This window comes from Festucalex cinctus, chromosome 8 (genome assembly GCF_051991245.1).
Source record: "Festucalex cinctus isolate MCC-2025b chromosome 8, RoL_Fcin_1.0, whole genome shotgun sequence".
NCBI classification, from domain to species: Eukaryota; Metazoa; Chordata; class Actinopteri; order Syngnathiformes; family Syngnathidae; genus Festucalex; species Festucalex cinctus.
This window is the reverse complement of record NC_135418.1, coordinates 27,479,025-27,497,239: the sequence shown is the minus strand read 5'-3', so window position 1 is coordinate 27,497,239 and position 18,215 is coordinate 27,479,025. Positions and strand designations below refer to the sequence as shown.

Here is an 18,215-nt window from a genome sequence, read left to right as displayed (position 1 = left end):
GTGAGATTTCTGTTTTATCAATTATGGAGTACAAGACTGCCAAAGATTTTCTTAATTATTATTCTTTAGAAAAATGACTTTGCTGTTTTAGGGGTTCCCAACATGCCCTCCAAAATTCACTCAGTCGTGGCCCCTTGAAAATTTTGAAAAATTTACTCCCCATCACAAATTTCATCACATGAAAAAGTTTCTGTGACCCCTGCCAGAAAGTGCAAGAGGAGGTTGGCCAATTTGTTTGGAGGCTGCCAAATGTCAGAATCAGACTTCCACTGAAATTGGCAAAGGTTCTTTTTAATGTGGATGGAGCATGTTGGCAAAGTTTGATGGCCATTTTGAGGATTCACCGTCAAATCGAGTGCATCGCGAATTCATTACTTGCCAACTTCAATTACGACAGTATCTTTTTGCCTTTCTTCTCCTCCAGCTTCATTTTATGGGGGACGGCATCATGGCGGCGTACGGACAGACGCAGTACAGCCCCACCCTCCAAGCTGCCGGACCCTACACCCCTTACACGCATCACACGCAAGGTTACAGCGTGCCGTCCTACAGTGAGTACCGTACACACAAAAATTGCCCCTTGGTTCTCAGAAAAATAACAAAACAACTCTCTACTTATCATAATTTTCAGAATGTTTACTTTATATCCGAGCAAGGAGAATTTTGGCTTTGAACTACAGCAATCCGCCCTCCATGACAGTTGTTGCGCTTCAGATAGGGTTGGGACTGGGGTAAAGAAAAATAAAAGTTAAAAAAAAAAAAAAAAAAAAAATTGTCTGGGCATTTTTGGCTTCGATCTGGGCTCTCATAAAGGAATGTTATTTGAAGGAATATATTTTAATATTACCCCGGCCTGCTATAGTTCCATTTTATGAACAGGTAATTTGGTAAAATAAAATAAAAAAAATAATAAATAAAATATTTACATAATTGGAATTTCATGGGAAAAAAATGGTGCAACATCCTGAAAAATGTACCCCCTTATTTATTACATTTATTTATGTAAACATGCGTAAACTGAGTACTATGTTTTAATCATTTGTGGCCATTTTAAAATATATTATTTTTCACAATTTTAGTTTTCCTGATTATGGCTAAAAAGGTGCCCAGTGACTTATTTGGCCGTCCGGCATGGTTCACCTCCGCTAAAAAAGAACTTGAGCGGCTTTGTTAGCATCAGCAGTTTAACCGCCGCATTTGTGAGTTATTACTGTAGTTATTTTTACTACTCAACTCAACTTATATAGCGCTTTTGCAACAGCTGCAGCTGTAACAAAGCACCTTACAAAGCACATGACATAAAACGTTAACAGTAGGCCAGTTTCTACCACTGCTAGTATGCTAGCTAGAGGGCCTATGCCTAAAACACAAACGGCCATCTCCCCTGGAAATCACAATTGACAAAATGAACTTTGTGTCATTATTTCAATTTCCAAGAAGGTGATGCTACGGACAAGCCCGCCACACGTCTTACAGACTGGGTGAGCCTGTTAGCTCATCTGTTAGCTGGCGGCTAGCTAGATAGCTAGCTAGCTAGATTGCTAGTGAGTGCCTGTCGTTGTGGCATGGGAAGCCCAGAGACAACCCAACAGGATACATTCCAGCCACCGGAAAGGTTTTAAACATATATTTACGTCGCTCAAAAATTAAAAAAGTTGCTAATGGCTAGTAGCATCCATTATTGTGGTTCATTCAGTGAAGACTGCTACAGCTTTTGTTTGCTCACCATTCTCAAGCCACATTTTTCAATACTTGTCGATTTGTCATTCAAATTAGCATGGTTGTTAACAACACTCGTCTCTGCGGTGTGTGAAATTTACAAGGCATTTTTATTTTCACTGTACAGGGACTTTTAATGTTAAAATGCAGCATGTAGTCTTCTGAATTGCCTTCAGCACTCAACAGGATGTCATCGAGTTCTCATTTTATGTATGTATGTGTGTGTTTGTGACATGTGTTTTTGTGTACAGACATCAAGACAGAGGATGGCCTGAGCCACTCGCCAGGCCAGACGGGCCTTTTGGGTTACTCCAACTTCAGCAGCGCCCCCGCCAGTCAGAGCCTCTACGGCTACTCGCACGCACACGGTGAGCTCCGGATCACTCAAACTGGGAGTCAACACAAAAGATTTATTTCAATGAATATGTTGTATGTCCCCACTAATCTCAACATGGCGTTCTGATTGAGTTTGCATTTGTTTTCATCCAGCTTTAGGGGGCGGCCATTTTGCCACGACTGAAAATGACGTAACAGTTTGCTCAGGGCTCAACAATCACCTGATTTCTTATTTGGTCATGTGACGTACGCATGCTGAGCCGTGATTGGTCATCACCTGAGCCCTGAACAACTGTGATGTCATTTTCAGTCGACAGCAAGTGGCAAAATGGCCGCCCCCAGAGATGAACGTTTAGACTGGTTGGGCTGCATAGAACATATTGTTGCAAATATTTTTGGTGTGTTGACTTCCTCTTTGACTATTAGCGTGTTTGCCGTCATTAAGCAGTGTTTCCCAAATTTTGTTTCGCTAGTCTCGTCTGAATTTACTCACAAATGGACTGTCAAGTGTGAAATTTGTGCCTGTTTGGTTGTACGCAAAGATCTAATTTTGTTGTACGACTGGCAACGTGGATAAACAGGTTAATCGTAACATTTGCCATCCAGCGGATAGATAGCGGAAGCTAAAATTCTGTTTAGGATTACGATTTGTGGAATATTTAGTGTCGAAATGATTAATATAGAAAACGAAGTAAAAGGTTTCCACATCCTCATTTAACTGGTCAATATCGTGATATTGTGATATTAAAACTGCCTCAATATCGTCGTCGTCATGTTCACAATATTTAAAAGGAACACATCTGTTAAAAAAGTCAGGTTGATTTCCATTTGTGCAGTTCTAGCACCCTCTAGTGGCTAGTTTATTAGTGCAATTTAATTTTCATTAGGGATGTTTTGGCCTTCTATGTATATTAAAATCTATGCTAATGGTCAGATGACGGGGAACCTAATTTGCTTGCGAAGCGATCAACGTGTGCTTGCATTAGCAAGTAAGTGCCTCAATATTGTTTTTATGTACAAAAGCACAATATTTTTATTTTTTTATTTTTTTTTTTCTCCAACATTGTGATCTTTTTTAAATATCGCCAACCGCCCCCACAATATCGTGATAATTATCGTATCGTGATGTTTGGATATCGTTACATCCCTAATGAGTAAGGCACATGGTTCTTTTAAAAAAAAATGATTATTAGTTGTTTTTTTTTTAAATTACAAAAAATAAAAAATAAGTCACACGTGGTGATCTTGCTGACCATCTTTGCTTTTGGAAAAGGGGTCCGTCTCCCTCCTCACCTCTCGTCTGGTTTTTTGTGTGACCTCCTTCTCCTCCTCCGCCTCGCCCCCCCCCCCCCCCCCCCCCCCCCCCCCCCCCCCCACACCACCACATACACACACACACACCTGTTCCCCATTAGCTGCGGTCTGGACTCTTGGCGTCAAACGTCTCCACGTCCCCCTCCCGAGCCCACCTCCTCCTTTCTCAGGGTCAACCCACGCCACCATACCCCCCCCGCCCCTTTTTTTCCCCACTCAGGCCAACAGCACAGCAGGCTGAAGGAAAAAGCGAGAAAACAGACAGATGGGCGGACAGAGAGACGGAGACGACTGGAAATACAAAAGAGCTGCAAGAAGGCCCCAATCAAAATGTCGGCCGCACACGTCCTGGTCGCCGAGACCTTTGAAAGCAGCGTGAAATTGACCTTGTGTGTGTGACGGGGGTCGAGGCTAAAGTGCGTTTTTACGAGGGGCTGAGGGGATTTAACGACCCCCACGCTATGAATGAGATGCAACAAAAGCGACACGATAAAATAGGGAGACGATAGTACTTTTATTCCTTTTTGAATTAGATTGATTACTGTATAGTGAGATATTGGTCAGGTTATTACAAAATTTGTGTTAATTTGAAGTTCCTTTAATGCCACTATTTTTTTTTAAGTAGCAGTAATAAATGTAATAATAATGCATATAAATGTGCAAGTTACTTCCTAAATATTAGATAGCTCTAAATATGAAAAGAAAATTGCACTGTCACCGTCTTACAAATACACTTATGCCATCTAGTGGCAGAAGAAATGACCAGCACAAATCAATATCACACTAATTTTTTTTTACATTACAGTACATCTTTTAAATTTAACTCAATTTTATGAATTATTATGTTATGTTATATTATATTATGTTTTATATATATATATATATATATATATATATATATATATATATATATATAATCGTTATGTGCGTGAACCCCACTTCAAATCATTTTCAACAGTGATGTCGACAATCGATTTCCAGCCGTGATGTCCCGGCGCGGCTTTTTTGTGCTTGCAAAACAAAGCCAGCTGGTGTCATAAATCGTCATGAGCGAGCCGCTGCCTGCTTCCCAAACAAGCTCTCCGTGTGAATTTGCACACCTCACATCACAACACGCTTCGTACACAAACAGGGGGGCAGGGCGTTCGCTGGAGCGAAAATGTGGGAATTCTTTCCATGTGCGGGAGCTGATAAGATTACAAGCGATATAACGATCCGTCAAACGGGACAGAGTTGCGGAGGGAAATGAGCTCGCAGGTAGACGCCGTTCCTGCCCCGACTTGATTGGAGAAGCACCTGCGTTTGTTGTTGCGTGTCAAACGTAAATCAGTGAAGAGGCGCCAATAAACTTCCTGTGCGGTGTTTCCCCACACACGATCAATGTAATAAATCTCAAATTCATTATTGCCGATCACAATCTCCATCTGTTGAGATGACGAGCTGAGAGTTTGTTTGAACTTTGGGCTTCTGTTGGTTTTTCAGGCGCAGGCATTTCCTCGGGCATTTTTCAAGGCGGACACGCCATCTCCACGTCCACGCCGTTCAATCCCGCGCAGCAAGTGAGTGCGGCCTCCATACAATAAATTCTGAATTATCATTTTTCAAAATGAAGACTTGGATTATGCTTTGAAATCACACTTTGTGTATATATATGATCTTATTGTGGAAATGCTGAAGCATTCCCACATATTGTGATTTTTATTCTGCACGTAATAACTCCCATATAATACTTCCAATTTCCATTGTTCAAATTTCAACGAGCTTCAAAAATTCACGCCTCCCGAGTTATAAATCGTCTGATTCCACATTACTTTCAGTATGTGCTAAATTTAATGTTTCATATCAACTTTTCCCCATTCATTTTCAATGGGACAGACGTTGAACTTCCCACCCAATTTCTCCAGAAATTGCACTTAGTCTAGTTATAAAATTAAAATTGTTATATTTTGAAACCATATTGCACAACACATTTAATTTCATAATTTATCACTCAATTGACTTCACAAGCATTCCACATGCATTCAAATCTTAGCGTTCAGCTTTCAGCATTTCTCCAGAAATTGCACTTAGTTATGTCATTAAAATTGTCATATTTTGAAAACATATTACACGACACATTTAATGAATGGGAGGTTTTAATTTGATGGAAAGCACTTTCTAACATCAACAAAAAAAAAGCTTGGTTGATATCAAATCTAACTGAATTTGTAATTGTAATTCTGTGCCCATATCTCCCACTCCTATACTTTTGATATTTACATATAGTACATATTTAAACAGCAAAATAACCTTGTTGGTGCCAAAAAATTTTATCATAAAGTTCCTTATAACTTAAAAATATTGTGACATAATGGTTTGCCTTAATTAGCAACTAATTCTCATATTTACTCATCTTAATATTTACTCATTTAAAAAACAAACATTCCGCTTTCTAGACCAGATAACCTGGATAGAACCTGGTTACTATCAAAAATATTCTTGCCCTTTTTTTCCAAATACAAAATGTTGTGATATAATTCTGACACTCTGCCCAATAATCATATTTATTGATTGTGAGGTCCTCGATTTAATGGAAAGTTATTTTCAGAAGCCTTAAATTTGGCTACCTAAAACATGTTGTTACTTTGATTAGTATCAAAATATTATTGCAAAATGTCTTAAAAATCAAAAATATCATGATATGATTTTGTCGCCTCCTCCTAACGATCACTTTCTACTTCTTTGTAGGAGTTTTCATCGTATTCCAGCTACAGTCAGAGTCAGTATTCGCCGTATTACAACTCGCATCACTACAACAGCCCGTACCTGAACGGCAGCAACATCAGCCCCGCCTCCATCGGCACGCCGTTAGCCTATCAGCACCCGGAGCACCCCGTCATGCTGTCCAATCACAGCCCAGACTCTCACACGGGTACGTTTGCTGCTTATGCACAATCCACACACATCGGGTGGAATTTCCAGATGAACATGAGACGGTCAAATGAAGTTTTTGTGATTTTGACATTTTCACGAAAGAGCGCAATACGAATGTTAACTTTTTGGAGATGCTGTTCGGTGCATCGCAACAGAAAGGGACTGATTAGCGTATTTTGTGTCTTAGGCGAGTATCACCAACCGCCAAGTCCTCCCACGCCGGGTAAAGAGGAGGGGGAAAGGGGCACGGTGCCCATGAGAAGGGGGTCCGACGGGAAGTTGAGGGGGAGGAAGAAAGTCAGTGACCCGACGCCACCTTTGGATGCTGACATTGAGGTAAACGTCGACCTACTGACCGACTTAACCTGCCATCTGGCCGGCCATCCGACCGTTCATCCAACTGCCCAGTCATCCGTCTGTCCGTCCGTCCATCCATCCATCCACCATCCGTCCATATCCGTCATCAATCCATTGATGTATTCATCTGTCATCCATCCATCCATCCCTATCATCCATCCATCCATCCATCCATCCATCCATTTATCTATCCATCATCCATCCATCCCTATCATCCATCCATCCATCCATATCCACCATCCGTCCATATCCGTCATCCATCCATTTATCTATTCATCTGTCATCCATCCATCCGTCCCTATCATCCATCCATCCATCCATCCATCCATCCATCCATTTATCTATCCATCATCCATCCATCCCTATCATCCATCCATCCATCCATATCCACCATCCGTCCATATCCGTCATCCATCCATTTATCTATCCATCTTTCATCCATCCATCCATCCGTCCATCCATCCGTCCATGCATATCCGTCATCCATCCATCCATCCCCACATCCATTCATATCCCCCATCCATCCATTTATCTATCCATCTTTCATCCATCCATCCGTCCATCCATCCATCCATGCATATCCGTCATCCATCCATTTATCTATTCATCTTTCATCCATCCATCCATCCGTCCATGCAGATCCGTCATCCATCCATTTATCTATTCATCTGTCATCCATTCATTGCTATCTGCCAGCCATCCATCCATATCGTACATCCATATCCCCATCCATCCATCCATCATCCATCCATCCATCCATATATCATCCATCCATCCATCCATCCATTATTCATCATCCATCCATCATCCATCTATCATCCATCCAATCATCCATCCATCCATCCATCCATCCATTATTCATCATCCATCCATCCATCCATCCATCCATTATTCATCATCCATCCATCCATCCATCCATTATTCATCATCCATCCATCCATCCATCCATTATTCATCATCCATCCATCTATCATCCATCCATCATCCATCCATCCATATATCATCCATCAATCATCCATCCATCACCCATCCATCCATATATCATCCATCCATCCATCCATCCATCCATATCCACCATCCATCCATAACCGTCATCCATCCGTCTATCCATCCATATCCGCCATCCATCGATCCATCCATCCATCCATCCATGCATCCATCCTTCATTAATTAAATTAGTGCATTTTAAACCCTTATCAGTTTTCAAAATAATTTTAATTTAAAAAGATCCACATCATAAAGGAAACAGCTTGAAATCAATCCGTATTTGAGAGCCAGATCTGTCTGATAAGCTAACCGGAGGTAGAGCAAGGGTGTTGCAACAAAGCTAGAGCACAACATAGCACACAACATAACGACTTTTCCGACTCCTCTAGCAACTTTTAGTGTTCTACGAGAGTCATGGAGACTGTGACATTCATCCCTCCATGTCCAGACTGCAAATGAGAGGTTGCTCAAATTCAACCATATCCCCCTTCATAAAGCAAGTGCCTGTATTGATTCAATTGCATTTTCGCTTGTGGGGGTAGCACTTCATCACCAAGTAATTATGCTCATAACTCTACTTTTTTTTTTTTTTTTTTTAAATCCAATTCAAATATCATTCAATTAGGAGGTACATTTCTTTGTTTGATTTCCATTGGACACAACACCCCAACAGATCACGGGCCATTTTCCAGTGTCAGTCTCTATTGATTTTGACTCACTCGTCATGAGGAACAACTTTCATGAAAGACGGGAGGAGATGCTTTTGTTTTTGCCTTTCCCCGCACAGCGCACTCTCTCCTCCTGAGGTTATCTCTACAACGTGTGTTATTTCACTGCAGCGGGTGTTTATCTGGGACCTGGATGAAACCATCATCATTTTCCACTCGCTCCTCACGGGGACCTTCTCCTCGAGATTTGGCAAGGTATCGTCACACCAGCCGCCTCCTGCCGCAGTCCGCCTCTCCCTTTCACAACTCCCGTCCTCTCACATTCATATGTGTAAACTTTCAAAACGTATCTTACGTTACCTTTAAAATTGAATGGCTTACAGGCGATTTGATTTAGAGAAAATGCACCAAAGTTTTTTTTTTTTTTTTTTTTTTTGTTTTTTTTTTAATCCAGTTCATTAACACATTCATTGCCAGACCTGCAAAAAATGCATCATTTGACGTCTTTTTTTTTTTTTTTCCGTCAGTTAAACATGGTAAAAATCAATGAAGCAATTATCAATTGTTGATATAATGTACAGCAGGGGTGTCCAAACTTTTTCTTCTGAGGGCCACATACAGAAAAATAGAAAGCTGCAAGGAGCCACTTTGATTTATTTTTTATTTTTTTATTAACACATTCATTGCCAGACCAGCAAAAAAAAAATGCATAATTTGACGCCTTTTTCCGTCAATGGCAGTGAATGAGTTAATAGATTTGGACATTTTTTCTATAACAAGGTTTATGTGTGATTTCCAACTTAGACTCTTTGTTAGAATCAGGTTAAACATGGATCTTCCACAACATACAAAGTTTGTCGTCTCTCAGTCAAGATGTAGCAACTCATTCCGGAGTTTTGGCAGCATTTTGTGGCGTTATAGGAAGAGCAGAAAAATACACAAACATGTGAGGCAAATGAGTGAGGATAAGCGGCACAGAAGAAAACGGTTAATAGGGCTGTGCCAAAAAATCGATTCATAAAAGAATCGAGATTCTCATTTATTAATCGAATCGAATCGATATTAATATCCAAAAATCGATTTTATTTAAATTAGAAATGAAGAAGAAGGGGAAAAGGCAGTTGTAGCCCACATGCTGTTTTTGTGGAAAAAGGCACTTAAAATACAAAATTAATAAATGTTAAAAACAATAAAAAAAAGTCACTTTAATGTCTCTCTTTGTCATTTTGTCTTGCAGACTGGAGTAGATCATGACAATGTTGTGCATATCTGTAAATTGAAGCAGAAATCATTTGTCAATCAAATAATTTTGAATCGAAAATCGTTTGAATCGAAAATCGATTCTGAATCGAATCGTAGACCCAAAAATCGTAATCGAATCGAATCGTGAGACAGTCAAAGATTCCTCGCCCTAAAGGTTAATGTTTTTTTTTTGTTTTCAGTTATAGCTCAATTTTGTTCAGTTTTATTTTGGGTTTAATTCTACTGTTGGCCACTAGGTGGTGGTACACTATTGCCTTTGACGTAAATTTGAAAGAAGAATAGTTTGACACAGACTGCAGTTTCCATACACTGTTTGTATAGTATTTTTTTTTTTTACATTTTTATTCATTGTGCTCTCTCAATATATTATTAAATGATTTTAAATGTGTTTGTAACACTTTAAAGAGCACTTAAAAAGAATAAGTGGCTTAAGAATTTTTAAAAAAGTAAAAAAGTACGGTTGTATGCAGTATTTCTGTATTGTGGGTGTCACTTATTTCAGGGTGGTCTGGAAGTTGGAACGTAATGTCCGCAATAGACTGCAGTTGAATTAATGAAGAGAGAAGCGTTAATAATCCATGTTCAATTATTAAAAAAACAATTCAAATGAAGCGCAGTGGGCATTTCTGAAGCGTTTTCACACGCTGGCTGTTTTGCCGCTCGGCCCCGCGTTGGTTGTTTCTTTTCATAACGCGGCCCGGCTTGTTTAGCTACGCCGGCTTCCTGCGGCATGATTGACAGCCAGCGGGACGTTTTACATAACACGGGAGCGACGGAGGGGGCGTGCGGATACAGCGGTGCGTTTCTTGCTTTTGGCCCGCGATCTCCTGTTTTGAATTCTCACGGTGCCCCCGCGGCTCGGCGCAAGGCTGACGGGGGTTTGAGAGCGGGCTCGGCGATGGCCTCATGCTGCATGCTGTTATTATTATTCGGGTTTTTTTTTTTTCTTTTTTTCCTAACTTTCAACAGAGCAGAACAAAAAAATGTCTTGCAGAGTGTTGAAATGTGACTCATATGCCAAAAATTCCTGATGAATTCCCAGAGCCGAAATGCTTCTCCGCTGGAACCGAGGAAGCTCACTTGGACTCAACTCAAAAGTTTCAACGGGAATGTCACTCGATTGAGCCAAGGCCAAAATTATAATTAAAAAAAAAAAAAAAATCTGTCCACTTAATTATCTTATTAATTAGCAGGCTACCTTCTGTTTCATGGAGAACGACAAGCTCAACTCAATTTTATTTGAAGAACATTTCAAAAATAAATAAACCAACCACAGCTCAAACAGAGTTGTATGTAGAAAATGAACACAACATTTTTTAGAACAATTAAATACATTTAAATAAAAGAAATTCTGCACAGTAGAGGCAGTCCGGGATGGAGGGATGCCAGAGAAGAAATTATAGTTGTTCTCGTAACTTATGAGCACAACTGTAAGCTATTTTCTGGTATCGCTACCCTAACCTAGGCCCATGTAAACTTATGAGCACAACTGTATATATCACCATTTACCACTAGTTGGCAGGCTCATACAGTACCTTAAAAGTATGTAAAGTATGTAAAGTTTACGTAACTGTGTATATCCAATCCACTTTTTTTTTTTATAGCTCATTTTATAAACAAGCATTTCCAAAGTGCTGCACATTGAGACCTGCACACTATCATACACATAAAATCTAGTAAAACCAACTATAAATATTTAAAAAAAAAAAAAAAAAGTCATTAAAAATGCCAAAATACAATAATTAAAATAAATAAATACATACATTAAAAATAATTTTAAAACAATTAACTAACTAAATAAATAAATATCACCATTCACCACAGAGATATAGTTTTGCTCATAAGTTTACATACAGTACCTTCAATTCAAGGTATGTAAACTTATGAGCACAACTGTATCTCATGGCGGAGGTCTGCTCTCTCTCTGAGTGCCTTTCCATGATGGTTTTTTTGTGTGTGTTTTTTTGCCATTCCACCTTCCTCGTACACAAAACAAGAGTTTGACCACAACTCCTAATGCGTGCACTCGCTTAGCCACAACCCCCCCGCGCGTTTGTGTGTCGAGAACTCGACGTGTTCACGTCTTCCTTCCTCTGGATTACCCGAGAAAAGCTTTTAAACGTCGGACAGGATGATTACGGATAATCATCGCAATTATTGGTGAAGAAGAACAATCCTTGCGTAATCCTTCAACACCTCCTTCATCCTTGCATTCACCTCTTCTGCTCCTGGCCTGTGATGGCCCCGCCCTCGACATTATTTCCATCGTTGCCTCTTCATTTGAAGGTACGAAAGGGCTCGTTTTCGAATTGGGTGTTTATTCCGCTTGTCGGTGTGAAGGTGTTAATCTGCCGTTCACCTTTGGCTCACATCACGCTTGCCTCTCCCAGCTCGAGCGCCGCCGGCGGATACGACGCTCTTTTTAAAAAAAAAAAAAAAAAAAAAAAAAAAAAAACACTTTTCTAATCGTTTTTTGTTTTGATTTTTGAAACGCCTAATTATACATGGTCGTTTAAATAAAAAAAAAATAAAAAAACAAACACAAAAAAAATGCCTTAGTATACATGGCCCTTTTTAACAAAAATACCTTACTATACGTGGTCTTATTTTTATTTTTTTTATTTTTTTTTAAACCTTATGCTTCATGGTCGTTTAAAAATAGAGACATTGCCTGACTATAAATGATCGTTTTGTTTTTTGTTTTTAATACCTTACTATAGGTCTTTTTAAAAAAAAAATTTAAAACCAAATTGCTTGACTATAAATGGTCATTTAAAAAAACAAACAAAAAAAACTTACTATACATGGTCGTTAAAAAAATAAAATAAAAAAATAAAAAATAAATAAAAACCTTACTATACATGGTCATTAAAAAAAAAATGCCTTACTATACATGGTCGTTATTTTTTCCTTTTTTTTTTTTTTTTTTTTAAAGACTCCATAGTCATCTTTTAAAAAATGCCTTACTATACATGGTCTTTTTTTTTTTTTTTTTTTTTAAACCAAATTACTTGACTATAAATGGTCGTTTAAAAATAAAAAACAAAACACTTACTATACATGGTCGTTATTTTTTCCTTTTTTAAATTTTTTTTTAATGACTCCTTATGATACATGGTCATCTTTTAAAAAATGCTTTACTATATACATGGTCGTTTAAAAAAAAAAAAAAAAAAATCTGCGCTCGCGACTGCTTGGCCAGCTCGGATGTAAATGTCTTATTGCGTTTAATATAAATGTCATCTTGCCTATTGCTCCCTTGTTTGTTCTTTTGCATATTTTATTGCCTATTATTTTCTTCTTTTTTTTCCTTGAAGAAAAAAATATAATCATAAATAAATTAAAAAAAAATTTTTTTTTGCCTATTCTGAGTGTTATCGTACAGGCAGCAGTTTTTTTTTTTATTTTTTTTAATTGAAATTGTTAAATTGAGTTGCTTTGTTGACTTGCGATCTGTTTGCAGGATTCCTCCAAAGCGGTTTCGCTGGGTTTGTGGATGGAGGAGATGATCTTCAATCTGGCCGACTCGCGACTCTTCTTCAACGATTTGGAGGTCGGTTAGGAAGATTTTCATTTTCCAAAGAATAACATGAAATTAATTCATCATAATGTTAAGTATTTATGTATTTATTCGTTCATTCATTCATTCCTTTTACTCTTGGGATTTGCAGAGGTATTTATCCAAATACTAATATTTATGATTGGGATTTCAGAACGGGCTGGGCAGCTCAAAAAATTAGGAACATCCCCTCTGTGTGATGCAGTATATCGCTTTAAAAGCACATTAAATAAACAATCGTTGAATTGCAGCTTGACGATAACTACGAGCATTCGCCGCTAAGCTTCTACCTGCAAATGAATGATTTACTTAATGCATAATAAGCTCGTGTGAATGCTGCGTGTGCGCTTGTCAAACAGATTAGAGAGAAGTCTGAGTGCGTGACAGGAACATTAGTGGAGTGGGCGGAGTCGAGAATGAAAGGAGCCAACAAAGCCATTTGCAAACCTGATTTTCTGTTTTCTTTTTTTTCTGGTTTTCGGGCTTCACTTAAATCTCTTAAGCAGCAGCAGCATGTGGCTGACAAGTGTTGTTAAGTCGGAATTATCACGTCTGCGTCGTGTCGCCACTCACGGGCTCCAATTAAAGCTGTCAAGGACGTCGTCAACTGATTACTTCACATTCACACACCGAAATCCTTGCATTTACTATTTACTACGTCAGCAATGTTGAATTTTAACTCAAGCTTGAAGGAAAATTGGCTTGTGATGAAATTGGAATTTCACCTATTTAAAAAAAAATAAAATAAAATAAAAAAATTGCCCCGTAAATTTACTTTACAATTTTGAGGGAAAAGGCCTCGAAGGTTCAGTTAACGTGGTTGAAGAAAAATCGTAAGAAAAAAAATTGCCAGTAGGTGGCGCTATCAGTAAGATGAAATATGAGTTTGTAGATGTGTTCAGGGCTGGACTCTTGTCAAATGTGTGACATTTTGAGAAGATTGGACCATCTGGGTCAAGTTAAAGCAGCTTTTATTGACACGAAAAAGCATCAGACTTTGCACTAACTAACTAACTTTATACACTAACTTGGAATTTCAAAATGTTTTGTCTGTCTCCCTCGAGTTTTGACTTAGAAATTTGAAGGAAATCCACTGAATCAATATAACGTTGTGCTTTTGCAAATTATAATGTTTGCGTTTTAATTTCAACATTTGTGTCGTGTTTTTTTTCTTTCATTTGTCGTTTGTCAGGAATGCGACCAGGTTCATATCGACGATGTGGCGTCTGACGACAATGGTCAAGACCTGAGGTGGGCTATAAACAATTGCGTTCTCAATCTTTCTGCTGTCTGATGTTAAGCATAAATATAAATGCATGTAACATGATATTACATACATTTTGTGTCTTAAATCTGATTTTACATAGTGGTTATTCTTAAAAAAAAAAAAATAAAAAAAATACTCCATTAGGCACCGCCTCTGGCAGTTAACAGGGACAAAATAGAACTTACCATAAAATAAAATAAAATAATAGAATTCCATTTATGTTGTCCCAAAACTTTCACATTCATTCTTTATGCACTTTTATGGTGACGTTCCATATTTTCATTCCTGTTGTTTTTGCATATGTGATCTCTAGTCCAAGTACTTATCCTTGTAGCATGAAATGAGCTGTTCAATTGCGCCCCCATATGGAAATATCAGGAAATTGCGCTGAAAATCTTGTGCTTTTCAAGTTATTTTTATATGAAGTTTCACCTTTTTTTTTTCTTTCTTTCTTTCTTTCTTCTATTTGCAGCACATACAATTTTGCGACAGACGGCTTCCAGAGCCCGGCGGGGGCCGGCTCCCTGTGCTTGGGCTCGGGGGTCCACGGAGGCGTGGACTGGATGAGGAAGCTGGCCTTCCGGTACCGGCGGGTCAAGGAGATTTACAACACCTACAAGAATAATGTTGCAGGTAAAAGGTGTTCAATACTTTTTTTATTTATTTATGTATTTATTTTTTTATTTTATTTTTTATTTTTTTATTTATTTATGAAAAACGTGACAAATGTCAAAAAAAATGTGCTATTAAGTAACTTGGAATTTGACCTTCAATTTACAGAAATTAAAGTTCTAAAAAATGTGAAATTCACCTCTCATAACAGTCTTGCAATAATTATGCTTTTTTTTTTTTTTTTTTTTTTTTTTTTATGCTTGTGCCGCCCCCTGCTGGTCAGGTTTGCTGGGCAGCCCCAAGCGGGAGGAGTGGCTCCAGCTGAGGCGGGAAATGGAGGTCCTGACCGACCTGTGGCTCACCCAAGCGCTCAAGGCTCTGGCTCTCATCAGCACCAGGTCCCATCGCTAACTCCACTTTTTCTTTGGCTTTTTTTGGGGGGGGGGGGTGGTCCTTGAACACCCATATAACTTTTGAGAGGGAAATTAAAAAGGAAATAAGTGAGCTGGTAAGGTTGCAAAAGTGTGCACACCTCTTAAAAGTGGATCTGTTAACATTCCAATTATTTAGACAAAGCCCCAAATGAAGTTCAGCTGACGTCGTTGGTTTAATTGCGTGAAATTGAGCAAGAACGTCGTCATTGTGGTCTCAGGCCCAACTGCGTCAACGTGCTGGTGACCACCACCCAGCTGGTGCCGGCCCTCTCCAAAGTGCTGCTGTACGGCCTGGGGGCCGCCTTTCCCATCGAGAACATCTACAGCGCCACCAAGATTGGTGAGTGGGGGGGAAAAAAAAAAAAAAAAAAAAAAAAAAAAATGTAACCTCAATCTTTTGTCATCCGCGGCAGGCAAGGAGAGCTGCTTCGATCGCATCTCTCAAAGGTTTGGCAGGAGAGCCGTCTACGTGGTGGTCGGAGACGGAAGCGAAGAGGAGACGGTGGCCAAGAAGGTGAGGCAGGCGCACTTTCACCTTTGGATTGTGCGAGTCAAGTCGATTCATTTTTTTCCCCATTTTTTTGTGAACCACGAATTCAACAATTATTCCCTCACTTTTCGTTGGTCATACAAATGAAGCTTTGTGAAGAAGCACTTGCAATATTTGTTGACTCCTCTAGATGGCACTCTTCGTTTAAAAATGTAATAGAAAAGTAAAGAATTTACATTGCACGAGCATTTATCTTTAAACCAGACTAAACCAAACTACGGCCCGGGGGCCATTTGCGGCCCGCCGTCCATTTTTCACTGGCCCGCGACATCTGCATTTGACTCAGTTCAAATAAAATAAAAACAAAAATGTTTGGAGATGGTCAAAGTAAGAAGCGAGGGTATTTAAAAACAGGTGCCATTAAAGGTTATTTTAGTTCACTAAAACTTAAAAATAAATAAAACTAAAATTCAAAAAACATTGTTACCGAAATAAAATAAAAACGAAAATGCTTTTTAAAAAGCGAAAACTGAAACTACATTTTATGTTTACAAAATTAACTAAAACTAACAATAATTATACCAAACATGTCCATCATTTTAGTCTTTGGTAATTAATTTCATGCATGAGCCTTTGGGGATGATTTTAAATGTGATTTTTAGTAGATTTATTTTGATATAAACCGGAATATTGACATTTGAAAGTATGTCACACGGAATTGACATCATCTAGCAGCAGCCAATAGAAAAGCACCAAAAGATGACGTTGCGCCCATGTTGGTTTTTAAATATTGCGCACAAGTAATACACATTTTAAAAAAAAAACAAAAAACAAACAAAAAAAAAACTAATACTAATACTGAAACTAACAAACTAAACTAAAACTAAACCGTTTTTTAAAGAAATAAACTAATAAAAACGAACTAAAATGAAAAATTACAAAACTATAATAACCCATCTGTCATATTACAAATAAATTGGTTTATATACTGTCGCATTGTTGTAAATATGCAAAAGCACAAATAAAATATTTGTACAATTTTTCGGACTAAACACAATTTCTCTTCATAACATCATGTTGCCCTTGCGTCCTTCTGATTTTCTGTATGTGGCCCTCAAATGAAAAAGTTTGGACACCACTGCTTTAAACCAATAGCACCATCTAGAGGAGCAAAAAAGAAAACATTTCCGTTTGTGCGTCCGCAGAAGAACATGCCGTTCTGGAGGGTGTCCTGCCGGGCCGACCTGGAGGCTCTGAGCCACGCGCTGGAGCTGGACTACCTGTAGAACAATCAACACAAACTCCTGAACTCTTGAACAAAAAAAAAAGATGATCCCCAGTCAAGTCGGCGGGAAGTTTGACGGTTGAAAACGACCAAAAGCAAAGTGGCTTGAGGACCAAAAGCTTCAACGCTATAAACCCCAGGGAACTTTTCCAAATGTCTTTTTTTTTTTTTTTTTTTCTTCCTTGTCTCTTGAATTCAATTCATCTCACTTTTTCTTGATCGGAAGTCCTCATATAATGATAGATTTATTAGCGGGGGGGAAAAGCATCATAGATAGAGGCTAAGAAAAATACAACCGGTTTCAATGTTGAGCTATTTATTGTGAGTCATGAAATTGCCTCCAAAAATAAAATAAAACCGGAAGAGATAAGAAGTTTATTCTACTTGCTCATTTCGGGATGCAAATGTTTGCTTTTTAACCCTCATTTTGTCTCCCGAATGGCCACTTTTGTAAATGAGACACTCTTCTGGTCACGCATGTGCCTGCCATCGAAACTTACCATGATGATGATGATGATGATGATGATGATGATGATGTGTATATAATGCTTTGTGCGCCATTTGTTTTGACACATGGTTGTAATAGACAAATAAAAAAATAAGTTAATTGCAGCAGATGGAGGACGACTTTTTCTTTCATGCCTTAGCTCAACCAGTGGCGAAGCAACATTCCCCAAGCGAGGTTTGGGTGCCCCCGGCGGCCATTCATAGTGTGCATAGTACGTCATTTTAATTTTGCACTTCTGCATCTTTCATAAACAATCACTGTTAATTGTGCTTTAGTCATTCAAGTGACTTATGTTTTAGTTTAACTTTAGCAAGAATCCTTCTAAGTGAGTCAGAAAACAGGAAAATAAAATTAGTAATTGCGTGGTCATTTAAAAAAAAAAAGCCTTACTATAATACACGGTCATTTAAAAAAACAAACAAAGAAAAAAACACTTTTCTAATCGTTTTTTGTTTTGATTTTTGAAATGCCTAATTATACATGGTCGTTTAAATAAAAAATAA

At 38.5% G+C, this 18,215-nt stretch overlaps 1 protein-coding gene across 6 annotated transcripts in view; it reads left to right on the top strand.

The window, feature by feature from the left end:
- eya2 (EYA transcriptional coactivator and phosphatase 2) overlaps window positions 1-17,800 on the top strand; it is a 59,039-nt gene extending 41,239 nt beyond the window's left edge. For all 6 annotated transcript variants that reach the window (XM_077530486.1, XM_077530485.1, XM_077530487.1 and 3 more), the window contains 13 exons: window positions 425-551; window positions 1,971-2,087; window positions 4,852-4,928; window positions 6,097-6,280; window positions 6,470-6,618; window positions 8,466-8,549; window positions 13,021-13,110; window positions 14,309-14,367; window positions 14,856-15,016; window positions 15,279-15,393; window positions 15,648-15,769; window positions 15,843-15,943; window positions 17,125-17,800. In XM_077530486.1, the coding sequence (XP_077386612.1) occupies window positions 434-551; window positions 1,971-2,087; window positions 4,852-4,928; window positions 6,097-6,280; window positions 6,470-6,618; window positions 8,466-8,549; window positions 13,021-13,110; window positions 14,309-14,367; window positions 14,856-15,016; window positions 15,279-15,393; window positions 15,648-15,769; window positions 15,843-15,943; window positions 17,125-17,205 (1,458 nt within the window). In that variant the 5' untranslated portion in view covers window positions 425-433 and the 3' untranslated portion in view covers window positions 17,206-17,800. The remainder of the gene's footprint in view (window positions 1-424; window positions 552-1,970; window positions 2,088-4,851; window positions 4,929-6,096; window positions 6,281-6,469; window positions 6,619-8,465; window positions 8,550-13,020; window positions 13,111-14,308; window positions 14,368-14,855; window positions 15,017-15,278; window positions 15,394-15,647; window positions 15,770-15,842; window positions 15,944-17,124) is intronic.
- Window positions 17,801-18,215: the final 415 nt, after the last annotated feature.